This window comes from Chiloscyllium plagiosum, chromosome 1, assembly GCF_004010195.1.
Source record: "Chiloscyllium plagiosum isolate BGI_BamShark_2017 chromosome 1, ASM401019v2, whole genome shotgun sequence".
NCBI lineage: Eukaryota > Metazoa > Chordata > Chondrichthyes > Orectolobiformes > Hemiscylliidae > Chiloscyllium > Chiloscyllium plagiosum.
Window position 1 is genome coordinate 62,251,105 of NC_057710.1, and position 13,424 is coordinate 62,264,528.

The following is a 13,424-nucleotide window of genomic DNA, read 5'->3' on the forward strand; positions in this document are numbered from 1 at the left end:
TCTTTTAAGAGGCGGCTTCCAAATAAGTCACATCCATCATCACTGACGTGTTAAGGACAGTGGCCAGCCTCTGGTATAACAAACATCCTGGGGGTTACCATTGACCAGAAACTTATCTGCAATAGCCACATAGACACAGTGACTACAAGAGCAGGTCAGAGGCTCGGAATACTGCAGCAAATAATTCACCTGACTCCACAAAGCCTGCCTAATCTACAAGGCACATGTCAGGAGTGTGATGGAATAGACTACATTTGCCTGGGGATGTTGCAGCTCCAACATCACTCAAGAATCTTGTCACCGTCCAGGTCAAAGCAGCCCATTTGATTAGCACCACATCTACAAACATCCACTCCCTCCACCCCTGACACTCAGTAGCAGCAATGTGTACAATCTACAGGATGCAATGCAGAAATTCACTAAATATCCTCAGAGAGCACCTTACATACCCATGATCACTTCCATCTAGAAGGACAAAGGCAGCAGATACATGGGAGCACCACCACTTTCAAGTTCCCCTTGAAGCTACTCACCATCCTGATTTGAAATATATTGCTATTCCTTCATTGTCATTCCGTCAAAATCCTGGAGTTCCCTTCCTAAGGGCATTGTGGTTGCCCACAGCACATAGACTGCAGAGGTTGAAGAAGGCAGTTCTCAATGGAAATCTGGACAGGCATTTATATAAATATGGCGTGAGTACAGAGTCTGCTTCAGTTATGTTACCCCAGATGAATGAATAGGTTTCTAACCATCACACTTAGGGTTAATTCATGATTGTGGGTGCTAAAGATCAGTCATTGAAGCCCCAGGACATGTCTGCAGGAGTTCATTAGAATAGTGTCCTCGCCCCAACCATCTGCGGCTGCTTGATCAATGTCCCTCCATCTCAGGAGATATGAGGAAGCAACAGTCAAGTGATATTATCTCTGGACTGTTAATCCAGAGACCCAGGTAATATTCTGGGTAACCATGTTTGAATCCTGCTACAGTAGAAGGTGGAATTTGAATTCAATAAAAATCCAGAATTAAGAGTCCAATGATGGTCGTAAAAACATTGTCAATTGTCAGAAAAACCCATTCTGGTTCAGTAATTCACTAATGTCCTTTAGAGAGGAAAACTGCCATCCTTACTTGGTCCGCACTACATGTTCACTGATAAGATACAACAAGATTTCGATAATATCCAGGCTGACAAATTGAAGTAACATTTGCACCCATAACACAATAACAAAATGTAAATGTCAGGCAATGACCATCTCCAATAAGAGCCAATCCAACCACTTCCTCTTGACTTTCAATGGTGTTACCATCACTCACTATCAACGCCTTGGGGTTATCATTGACTAGAAACACAATTGGACTCACCACACAAACTAGTGTCTTTAAGGGCAGGTCAGAGGTTAGGAATGCTATGGTGAGTAACTCCCCTCCTAACTCTCCAATGCCTGACCGCCATCTACAGGCCCAAGCCAGGAGTGATATTAAATACTTTCTGCTCATATGGATAGGTGCAGCTCTAACAACACACATGAAGCTCAATACCGTACAGGACAAAACAGCCCGCTTGACTGGCACCTCATCCACAAGCATCCATTCCTTCCACCACTGTAGCAGTAATGTGTATTATCTATAAGATGCACTGCAGAAATTGATCAAAGATCCTTAAGCAGCATCTTTCCAACCTTCCATCTAGAAGGACAAGAGCAGCTATTGTGTAGAAACACTATTATCTGCAACTTGCCCTCCAAGTCATTCACCATCCTGACTTTGAAATATATTGCTGGTCCTTCAGTGTTTCAATGTCAAAATCCTAGAATCTCCTCTTTAATGACATTGTAGATCTACCTACAATACATGACTGCAACAGTTCAAGAGTGTAGCTCATCACCACCTTGTCAAAGACAACTAGGAATGGCAATAAATGCTGTCAGCCAGCAATACCCATGTCCTATGTGTGAATAAAAAAGAACATGAAAAGTAAGCAGCTGGCTGAAGTATTGTTGGCTTCAGAATTATATTGCAGAATGAGTCAGCAGTTTTGGGAGAGGAGGATGAAATTCAAGATAAAAATATGTAGATATATAAGCAAAATCTAACATAAAAGAACACATGCCAAGGATCTATTTAGAGCTTGTCATTCAATATTGATTGGAACTGATTTTGTGTTGCAGGATGTAAATGACCGCTGGAGTATGGCATATCCTCAACTTTATGAACCTGGACAGTTTAATCGTTATTTCAACAAATTGGTTTTTGTGAAATGTATTATCCATGGAGTTTATAGTTCCTTGGTTCTTTTTTTTATTCCATATGGTGCCCTATTTGAAGCAGTGAGAGATGATGGAGAGACAGTATCTGACTATCAGTCTTTTGCTTTAATTGCTCAGACATGCTTGCTTGTGGCCGTTACTCTACAGGTAACTGAGTATTCACATTTTTTGTAAAGAAATCATGGATATTTATGTTATGAAAACAAATGATAATATTTACTTTTTTTGCAAACTCAATATGCCTCAGTTGTAAATACATTTAAATAGCTCACATTTTATGTGATGGCACTTAGGTAGTGCCATCACATGTGACAATTTCTGCATGCAAGATTTCAAAAGGAGTTGGCTTTGCACATATCACTGTGGCTCCATCAAGCTGTCGTTCACCACTGATGTAACAATAAGCCAAGATGGTATTTCCATTTTACAAATCTGCCACGTTTTACCAGAAAGTAAACAATGTGATTTACTGGCACACTGAGGAAACTCCATGGAGACTCCAAAATGACAACTGACCTAGATCCTGAAGATCTGCTCCATATTTTTGCCAAATCAGATTTTCAACAGTAGGACAAATGGAGTGGGATGAGAGTCATTTCAATACAAAATCAGCAGGGCAGATCCTATTTTCCTGCAGCAAGGGCCATAATTTGCAGTGTGTCTATTGCAATCCTTTTGAGAGATTATAATACTCTTGAAGAATGAACACGGTCTGCAAAATGTCAAGCTGTGAAGTTATTTAAATACTTAGCCTTTAAAGGTAAGAAAGAATCTACATACTCAGTATGTAGATTGTCCGACCTTGTAACTCAGTATGTAGATTGTCTGACCTTTCTAACTCAGTATGTAGATTGTCCGACTTTCTAACTCAGTATGTAGATTGTCCAACAAGAGGGGAGGCCATATTGGATTTGGTACTTGCTAACGAACCGGGACAAGTGATGGGCTTGTTAGTGGGTGAGCATTTTGGTGATGGTGACCACAATTCTGTGACTTTCACCTTGGTTATGGAGAGGGATAGGTGCGTGCAACAGGGTAGGTTTTACAATTGGGGGAAGGGTAAATACGATGCTGCAAGACAAGATCTGAGGAGCATAAGTTGGGAGCATAGGCTGTCAGGGAAGGATGTCGTTGAAATGTGGAACTTTTTCAAAGAACAGATAAGACGTGTCTTTGATATGTATGTACCTGTCAGGCAGGAGAGAGATGGTCGTGTGAGGGAACCTTGGTTGACGAGGGAGGTTGAATGTCTTGTAAAGAGGAAGAAGGAGGCTTACGTAAGGTTGAGGAAACAAGGTTCAGACAGAGCGTTGGAGGGATACAGGATAGCCAGGAGGGAGCTGAAGAAAGGGATTAGGAGAGCTAAGAGAGGGCATGTAAAATCTTTGGCGGGTAGGATCAATGATAACCCCAAGGCCTTTTATGCGTATGTGAGAAACATGAGAATGACGAGAACGAGGGTAGGTCCGATCAAGGACAGTAGTGGGAGACTGTGTATTAAGTCGGAAGAGATAGGAGAGGTCTTGAATGAGTACTTTTCTTCAGTATTTGCAAATGAGAGGGACTGTATTGTTGAAGAGGAGAGTATGAAACAGACTGGCAAGCTAGAGGAGATACTTGTTAGGAAGGAAGATGTGTTGGGCATTTTGAAAAACTTGAGGATAGACAAGTCCCCGGGCCTGATGGGATATTTCCTAGGATTATTTGGGAAGCAAGAGAGGAAATTGCAGAGCCGTTGGCAATGATCTTTTCGGCTTCACTGTCAACGGGGGTGGTACCAGGGGACTGGAGAGTGGCAAATGTTGTGCCCCTGTTCAAAAAAGGGAATAGGGATAACCCCGGGAATTATAGGCCAGTTAGTCTTACTTCGGTGGTAGGCAATGTAATGGAAAGGGTACTGAGGGATAGGATTTATGAGTATCTGGAAAGCCAGCACAGATTTGTGAGGGGTAGGTCTTGGCTTACAAGTCTTACTGAATTCTTTGAGGAGGTGACCAAGCATGTGGATGAGGGTAGAGCAGTGGATGTAGTGTACATGGATTTTAGTAAGGCATTTGATAAGGTTCCCCATGGTAGGCTTATGCGGAAAGTCAGGAGGCATGGGATAGTGGGAAATTTGGCCAGTTGGATAGAGAACTGGCTAACCAGTCGAAGTCAGAGAGTGGTGGTAGATGGTAAATATTCAGCCTGGAGCCCAGTTACAAGTGGAATTTCGCAGGGATCAGTTCTGGGTCCACTGCTGTTTGAAATGTTTATTAATGACTTGGAAGAGGGAGTCAAAGGTTGGGTCAGTAAATTTACAGACAATATGAAGATTGGTGGAGTTGTGGATAGTGAGGAGGGCTGTTGTTGGCTGCAAAGGGACTTAGATATGATGCAGAGCTGGGCTGAGGAGTGGCAAATGGAGTTCAACCCTGTCAAGTGTGAGGTTGTCCATTTTGGAAGGAGAAATAAGAAAGCGGAATACAGGGTTAACGGTAGGGTTCTTAGTAAGGTGGAGGAACAGAGGGATCTTGGGGTCCATGTTCATAGCTTTTTGAAAATTGCCACTCAGGTGGATAGAGCTTGTAAGAAGGCCTATGGTGTATTAGCGTTCATTAGCAGAGGGATTGAATTCAAGAGTCGTGAGGTGATGTTGCAGCTGTACAGGACATTGGTAAGGCCACATTTGGAGTACTGTGTGCAGTTCTGGTTGCCTCATTTTAGGAAAGATGTGGCAGCTTTGGAGAGGGTGCAGAGGAGACTTACCAGGATGTTGCCTGGAATGGAGAATAGGTAGGTACATGGATAGGTGCTTAAGCTAGGACAAATGTTCGGCACAACATCGTGGGCTGAAGGGCCTGTTCAGTGCTGTATTGTTCTATGCTCTATGTAAGGCCTCCCTGTGTCAGAGAAGGATGAACAAAAACTTGAGTGTCAAGTTATTTAAATCTGCAATCTTTTCAAATAGGTTGCCTTTTCAGAGAGGTAAAATAAAGACATGTTTGAGCAGTTGCAAAAGCTGTTACTGATGTTACCCTCAGGGTTATCAAGATGACATTATTAATAATTGGCTGTTCTCCGCTTTTCAATTTTGAGGGTTTGTAACCACTGTTCCCTAATAATGACAATTCACCATTTGTAAGGAATTTTCAGATTATTGAGTTTGTCGAGAAGCAGCAGTTTAGAAATGATATGTTAAGTAATCAGACAAAATAACATATACAACCCATGAAAATTACATGTGACTTGAACACATGATAACCCAGAAACAGAGATTCTTTATTCTACAGGCACCATGTACATGGAATGAAGCATATCACCTATATTGGGCTGAGAAATCTTTTGTCAATGTGCCCTCCTCTTTCCAATCTGCCCTCCTTCCACCAAAACATCAGTTTTTTTCCCCAGCAAGAGACCATTTGAATGCTCCAGCTGCTCTCCCTAACCAATTACCACCTCCTGGTGGAAGTCCCTGTGAACTGCTCAGCTCCCTTGTTCAGTAGCCTCCAACACTATCACCACCACCTCCTGGCAATTCTGTTACATCTGGATAGTTCACTGATAAAGGATGAACAGACAATTTGCACAGTGTGTGTCAATTTCATTAAAATTGTGAAGACAGCATCTCACTCTTTAGCTAAAGTGTTCGGGATTTCTTGCCTTGATCCTTTCCATCCTCTCACAATCCACTTTTGATCTAGAGGAGGTAGCTATCTGGTAAGCACTGCTATCTATCAAGAACAACTCCTCTGAGTCTGACCTCTTATTGACATAACCTATTTTAGGGAATGATAATTTATGCTGTGTCAATAGCTTGTTTAATTTTTTAAAATCAGTGTGCACAGGACAACTACTGACATGTCAGGATAACTATTGCCTCCTCTTGTGTAATACCATCTTAAGATCAGTCTTCATTTTTCTGAAGAAAAGACTTCTGTTTTTCCGAAACAACTTGGGGCACCAATAAATTAGTGGCCTGATAGCCTTTTTATCTGTTATCTTTAACTTGCCTTTGTACTCGCTGAAGAAGTTTTTTGGGGATTATGTGGAGGTGCCGGTGTTGGATTGGGGTGGAGAAGTTCAGAAGTCACATGACACCAGGTTATTGTTCAACAGGTTTATTTGAAATCACCACATTTTAGAGCGCTGCTCCTTCATCAGGTGATGTCAGGTGAAGGAGTAGCCCTCCAAAAGGTGGTGATTTCAAATAAACCTGTTGGACTATAACTTGGTATAATGTGACTTCTGACCTTATGTTTTTGGGAACAGAGGCATGTGTTACAGCAGCCATAAGTGAGTTCTCGTGCTACACAGAATATAATAGATGAAAATCAGTTTTATAAGGACCCAACTTCCAACACTACAAACTATTGATATCCACAGTACTGTTTCATAAATTCACTTTGTTGATAGCTCAAAGAGGTAATTGAAGGATTAGTTCTCTTTGAAACTGATTCAGAGATTAAGTACTTGAATAGATTAAATATTTTTAGTGGGCTTTCACAAATGAAAGTGTGTTTTTATAGTGAACTCAAAAGTAGATATTGATTTTGTTTTATTTCAACAAGACTACTATTAGCATTAGACTGCCCATTAGTAAATTCTGGGTGTGTTGGCGTGAATAGTCAAAGCGCAAAGATTGGTGGGTGGGTTGGCATGAGTTAGCATTATATTGGCATAAAGGATATGAGGGGCCATAGTGGTGGATAGGTGGACATCGATTGACATATGGGGCTATAAGGGGTCCTGGTGGTGGTCAGGGGTGGGGGTGGGGGAGGGGGGGGGAGCAGCACAGATTGGCATTAGCTTAACATTTGGGGTAATTGGCAGAATGAGTTAACACGAGTTGGTATTAAGTTGGAATATGGGCTATAGGGCCGAAGGAATGAATTGAGCATGTTTTGGTAGAAAGATATGAACAGCCTTTGGAAGTTGCTGAGGGAGGCATAAGTTGGCATTGAAGAATGGATGGGGGGGGATGAGGCATAAGGACTGGACGGCTTAATGTTTAAGAAAACAGCTGGGATAAAGTCTCACAGAACTATGGTGGCTCTTTTAAACAGCTCAACTCTCCCAGTGGCCGCCCCTAATCTTTGTACTGGTGAGTAAGAGCTTGACTGTCCTGTCATCCTCGAACATTCCATCCAATGTGGACATGGCAAGCCAGCTACATCTCTTCCTCAACTCAGAAACACAAATCCAGGCCTACTATACTAGTTGTGAAACTCTGTTTCTCTCCACAGAGAACTCTTTATGTAGAATCTTACCAAGAGCCTTCTGAAATCTAAATATACCACATCCTCTGCTTCCTCTTTATCTATTCCACTTATCTCCTCAAAGAACTCCTAACAGATTTGTCAAACAGGATTTCCCCTACATAAATCCTGATGACTCTGCTCAATCCTACCATTATTTCTAAGTGCTCTGCTATCACACCCTTTATTATAGATTCTAGCCTTTTTCCCTGTGGTTGATATTAGGCTAGCAGGTTTTCAGTCCTTCACTTTCTCTCTCTCAAATAGTGGGGTTACATGTACCACTTTCCAACTTGCAAGGTCCATTTCAGAGGCCACAATTTTTTGAAAGGTGATTGCCACACATTACATTTACAGTCACCTATTTCAACACTCTTAGAAGTAGATTATCAGGTTCAGGGGATTTAGCTACTTGAAGTCCCATTAATTTCTCTAGTAAAATCAGGTAGAGTGTTGAATGGGTGCCTGATCAACATTGACTATTACATGTTCCCACCAAACTTGTATGTTCTGGAATATATTGTCACGTATGAAGTTCAGCAATAACAATGGTTGATAAAATTGTCGTTATGTACTAGTCTGTGTGCATTCCTTGTTGTGAAGAGTTACAGGATTGTTGCTGGCATTGCTAATGTGATTCTTTTCTATCCGGGGGTTTCAGTTGCAATATTGGCTCAGATGTTTGCTGAAACAGTCATTTTGTATGTTGTATGCATCAAAGTAAAGGCCTGTTAGGCTTGTTTCTTTTTAGGAGTTTGTTTTCACTTATAACAGGGCTGTCTTTATATTCGCCTTGATTGTACCTTCAGTGGTAAATTTCCTGATGGTTTTATGTGGTTAGCAGAAAGGATTTTGTGGCAAAATTCATCATTATAGCTCATGAATTATTTAATAGAAATAATTCAGTTTCTGAAAAATAATTGTCTTTGTACCAATTACTTTGTGTTCAGGCCTGGACATTCTAATGCAAGAATCACAGAAAATTAATATATAAGTAAAGCAGGTAATTAGTAAGGCAAATAGAGTTTTGGCATTTATTGCTAAAGAGATTGAGTATAAAAGTAGGGAAATGTTGCTGCGACTATACAAGGCATTAGTGAGAATGTATCTGCAGCATTGTGTGCAGTTTTGGTCCCCTTAGTTGAGGAAGAATGTAGTTGCATTGGACACATAGGAAATCCACTGGATTGATTCCAGAGGTGAGGTGTTTGTCTTATGAAGAGAGGTGGAGCAGTTTAGGCCTGTACTCTATTGAATTTAGAAGAATGAAAGGAAATCTTATTGAGATATATAAGATGCTAAGTGCAATTGATAAAGTAGACATGGGGAGAATGTTTCCTCTTGTGGGCAGTTCCAGGACATTGAGTAAATTTAAGCAAGAGACAGAAAGATTTTTAATGAGTAACAGAGTGAAAGGTTATGGAGAGTGGGTAAAAAAGTGGAGCTAAGGATGAGATGAGATCAGATATCAAATGACAGAGTAGCATTGAGGGCTGAACCACCTATTCTTGCACCTAGTTCTTATATTAAGTAATATCTTGGTTACAGCACACAAATTGAAATGTTTTTCTGCTTTTTGAGATAATGCTGAATAATGACCAATGTCTCATCAAATATCTTAATGTAAAGTACCAAAGATATTGCAAAATTATTATGTGTTGGTTTTCAAAAGACTTAGGCTGGTATTTTCCTGATTTCAGCCTAAGGCTGAAAGTGAGAAAGAATAGTGGAGGTAAACTAACTCCATGTTCGGATGTGCAATCCATCAGATCTTCCAGCAGTCAGGTTTCTACAGAATTAGAATCCAGGTTGAGAAAGACTCAGCTGCTAGTGGCTGTTGCTGCTCCAGCATCCCAAGGACAGAGCAATAGTGGAAGAGAAGAACGTCATTGGTAGGGATTTAGGTGGCTATAGGGTGGGCTCCTAGGAGTCAGAAGCAAGGGCAGGAGATGGGTTTTCACAGCTTTTCCTCTGCTTTAAGACCCATCCCCAGCTTCACATACAATCCCCCAATCATGTATAGATTAGTGCAGATGAACAGCCCCAATCCTCCAAAATCAACAGCCAATCATACTGGTTGACCAATCAGTTGGCTGTCCCTTTTTGTTGTCCTGACTGGGGCTGAAATAGTCACAACCAAGTGGAGATAATTCCTTAAGTGGCTCTTAAGTGGTTATTTGATGGCAAGGAAAGAAAGTAGAACTTAGGCCTTCCTGTTTACAACGTAAATATAGTGGAGACAGGAAGTGGTGCAATTCCGATTGGCCACAGTTCTACCTAATTAAGTTTGTGTCCCGCGCACAGGATTACTGCCTTTGAGACTGAATGACTCTGCCCAAAGTTTATAAATGTTTATTTAATGGTGAATAATTAACATAGAAATTTGACTGCAATAATCTTGCTGTTTGGTAACAGATCGCACTGGATACATCATTTTGGACAGCTATCAACCATTTTTTTATCTGGGGAAGTCTTGCTGTCTACTTTGCAATAACTTTTACAATGTACAGCAATGGCATGTATCTGATGTTTCCAACCTCATTTCCTTTTATTGGTATGTACTTTTAATAGTTATCACTTCTGTTACAAATAATTTTATGTTAAAGTAATTATTGATTTTCTTTTTACAGGATTATCTGGTATGAATGATGTTGATTGTTAAAAAAGTCATTTGACTATGATGTTCATATTTAATATTTCATATAAAGAATGATACAAATGCAGTAGTATATGGGAAAAGTAATGGACTTAATACTAAGCCAGGCCCCACCACAATGAGATGGAAACTTTAGAAGGGGTTAAGTGACCGGATTGGTGACAATTCGCCACGGCAGATTCATCGCCGATGATTAGTCACTGCCAGTTCTCCACCAGCGTTTCTCCACTGGGGTCGTTTGACCTCTGGAAACTATTCGCCGCCGGAAATACATATATGTATTGATTGTTTTCCCTCCCACCTGTTCTTTCATACTTCTCAGTCCCCTTTATTTATACAACTACATACTACATATTGATAAAAGAAGAGGTAAAATAAATATCATTTTATTGGTTTATATATAAAAATGAGTTACAAACTTTAACCAGAAAAAGGAAGTATATTTTAAAAATCTTTATAATGGTGGTAAAATCTCACATTAATATTAAACAATGAACTGTTTTAGTTCATTTGATAGTTATGTGCTATTCCTCTAAGATATTCCAAACAATCTCTTTCACCGTTTTCAAGAACAATTTTTTTTATTCTATCGTCTGCGTCTCGATTTTTTTTAGCTTTATTTGTGGTGTGTAACCCGCTATCAGCTGTTCCATATATAAAACTCACCTCTTTTGCAATTTCATTAATGTTACAATAAATTTCCATATGGTTGGGTGGTGAGCTCCGAGTTCAAAAGCAATTCTCCGATGAGCGGCTTCAGTGTGATTATTTGTGCGATCTTCATCATTTATTGTTGTCTCATAGACCGACCACATATCATGGGGAAACAAAGGTGCCCTTCGGCTACTGCCACGTCTATTGTAGAGTCCAATATAATTAAATTCAAACCAATCTAGTATTGGTTGTAGTTCTTGAGGCAAAAAAATCTGCGAGTGCTTCTACTTAGGTATCAAGGTCAGTAAATGGCACAAAAGCCAAAGCAATTATCATTTTTGCTTTTAAAGCATAATCAGGATCGGTGTTGTATTGACGAGTTGCTCCAACTGCAGCAATATATCTATGCATACTTTGTGCCAAATGAAAGAAACAGCCCCTAATTCTAACTTCAGGAAAACATTCTCTCATAGCACTGATACTGCCTGCTCAAAGTCGCAATGGATATACTGCGGTCTGGGATTAGGTACCAAGGACTTCACCATTTCAAACATGCATACACTCGTTAAACGCTGCTTATTTGGTAGAAGTATATACAATATTAGATGAACCCCATCAAGTCTTTTTGCTAAAATACAATATACCTGAGAGAATAAAATAGGGGCTATGTTGAACGTACCATCCACAAACCACATCAATTCTGCTAAATGGTGTATCATTTATAAGGCATAAAATCATATTTATAAGGCATGGCCAACCACGGCACCATAAGATTATCTGCAGGGCTGTGTCGGTATGTACGGACTCTTGTCTTTTGAGCATTTTCAACTTTAATTGTTCCACAATCAGCAGCCCTACCTTCAACTGACCACTATCCGCCAAAAGAAATTTTTCTTCTGCTCTGTTATCCAGCTTTTATACTTTGTATGTAATTGGAATCACCAAATGCTGAAGATCAGTAGGGTTTGGTGGCGCTAAACTAATATCATTCCTTTCTTGTCGAATTATTTTCTTCATGCTGCTTGTCATCGGTAAAGATGCTTGGACTGACTGAGGGACATCAGCAACACATTCTAGATGCTAGATACTTCCTGCAATTCTTCTGCACGACGTTTTAAACTTGTTTTCACTTTCGCAACTTGGACACTTGCTGCGAAGGGGAATGTGTGTGTTCATTTATTGTTTTTATCACAGTGCCACTCTTGGTGTGGATCTGTCCATTACCTCGGCCCCTTTGTTCACATTGCCAAAACTTAATACTTGAATCACTCTTGGATAGTTTATCAAAAACAGATATAAAACCATCATTATAAAAATTCTTATTTCCACATTTACTAATAATTTCTGTTTCCATTTTGAAGACTTGAGGGTAAATGGAAAAAAAAATACAAACTTAAAAAAAACTCTCCTGTAACGAAAATAAGTTGTTACTGAAACAATGCAAACATTACCTTAACCAATATAACGACAATTTTATATAGTTTAGATATGCTCGGTGGTCAAAGGGCAGTGGCTAATCATTGGCGGTGAATCTGCTTATTTGTGGAATCGTCTTCAGTGGCCAGTGGGCGGTGGCTAAGTGCCCTCGGCGATCAAAGGGCAGTGGCTAATCATCGGCGGTGAATCTGCTTATTTGCGGAATCATCTTCAGTAGCCAATCGTCTTCAGTGGCCAATCGTCTTCAGTGGCCAACAGGCGGTGGCTAAGCGTCCTCGGCGGTCAAAGGGCAGTGGCTAATCATCGGCGACGAATCTGCTGTGGCGAATGGTCCCATCCCGAAGTGATCACCTTCCCAAAATACTAATATAATCTGTGCAACACATGTATATTTCTATTTTTACATTGGGAGATAACAGGACATCCAAGTGACTCTAGAGGTCAATGTATTATCAGAGAAGTTAAATAAAGCAGCAACAGGTTCCATTTTTATGTCAGTTTTAACACTGAGCCACATAAACAGATGTTAAATTAGATTACTAAAACTTTGATTAAAGAAATAAGCTTTTAAGCAAAATCTAAAAGGAGGTAACAAGTTAGTCAGATGAATTTAGAGCAAAAATTTCAGAGTTAGAAGTACCATCAGCTGAAGATAGGGCTGCTGATTGTGAAACAATTAAAGTTGAAAATGCTCAAAAGGCAAGAGTCAGTACATACCGATACAGCCCTGCAGATAATCTTATGGTGCTGTGGTTGGCCATGCCTTATAAATGTTTAAAAGGAACACTAAGTTAAGCTTGTTAACCCTGACCCAATTCAAATATGTGTCCAAACTTCTACAGTATGCAGGAAATTATAGTACCTCATCTCCACCAGTACTAACTCTAAGTTTAAGTTTCTTAACAAAAGTTATTGAAGACCACATATAAGCGCCAAAAGCAGAGAGTGAGCTTTAATCAGGGACAGGTGGGATCATTATATGTTCAAGAGTGGAACACTGTTTGTGCAGATTTGAAAGTGTGGATCTTGCAACAGTTCCTTTCCTGGGAGTCTGAGGCAATGGCTGGAAAGGGAGTGTCAAAGGGAAATGGCTGTTCAGTATATAGTCCTCTTTGTAAGAAACTCATGTGCAGTGATGTGTCTGGCAGTAATTTCTCTTGGAGAGGA

The 13,424-nt window shown here is 40.2% G+C and overlaps 1 protein-coding gene across 3 annotated transcripts in view; it reads left to right on the forward strand.

The window, feature by feature from the left end:
* Window positions 1-13,424, forward strand: part of atp8b5b (ATPase phospholipid transporting 8B5b) — a 269,633-nt gene that overhangs the window by 251,361 nt on the left and 4,848 nt on the right. For all 3 annotated transcript variants that reach the window (XM_043688030.1, XM_043688038.1, XM_043688048.1), the window contains 2 exons: window positions 2,175-2,420; window positions 9,926-10,064. In XM_043688030.1, coding sequence (XP_043543965.1) covers window positions 2,175-2,420; window positions 9,926-10,064 — 385 coding nt within the window. The remainder of the gene's footprint in view (window positions 1-2,174; window positions 2,421-9,925; window positions 10,065-13,424) is intronic.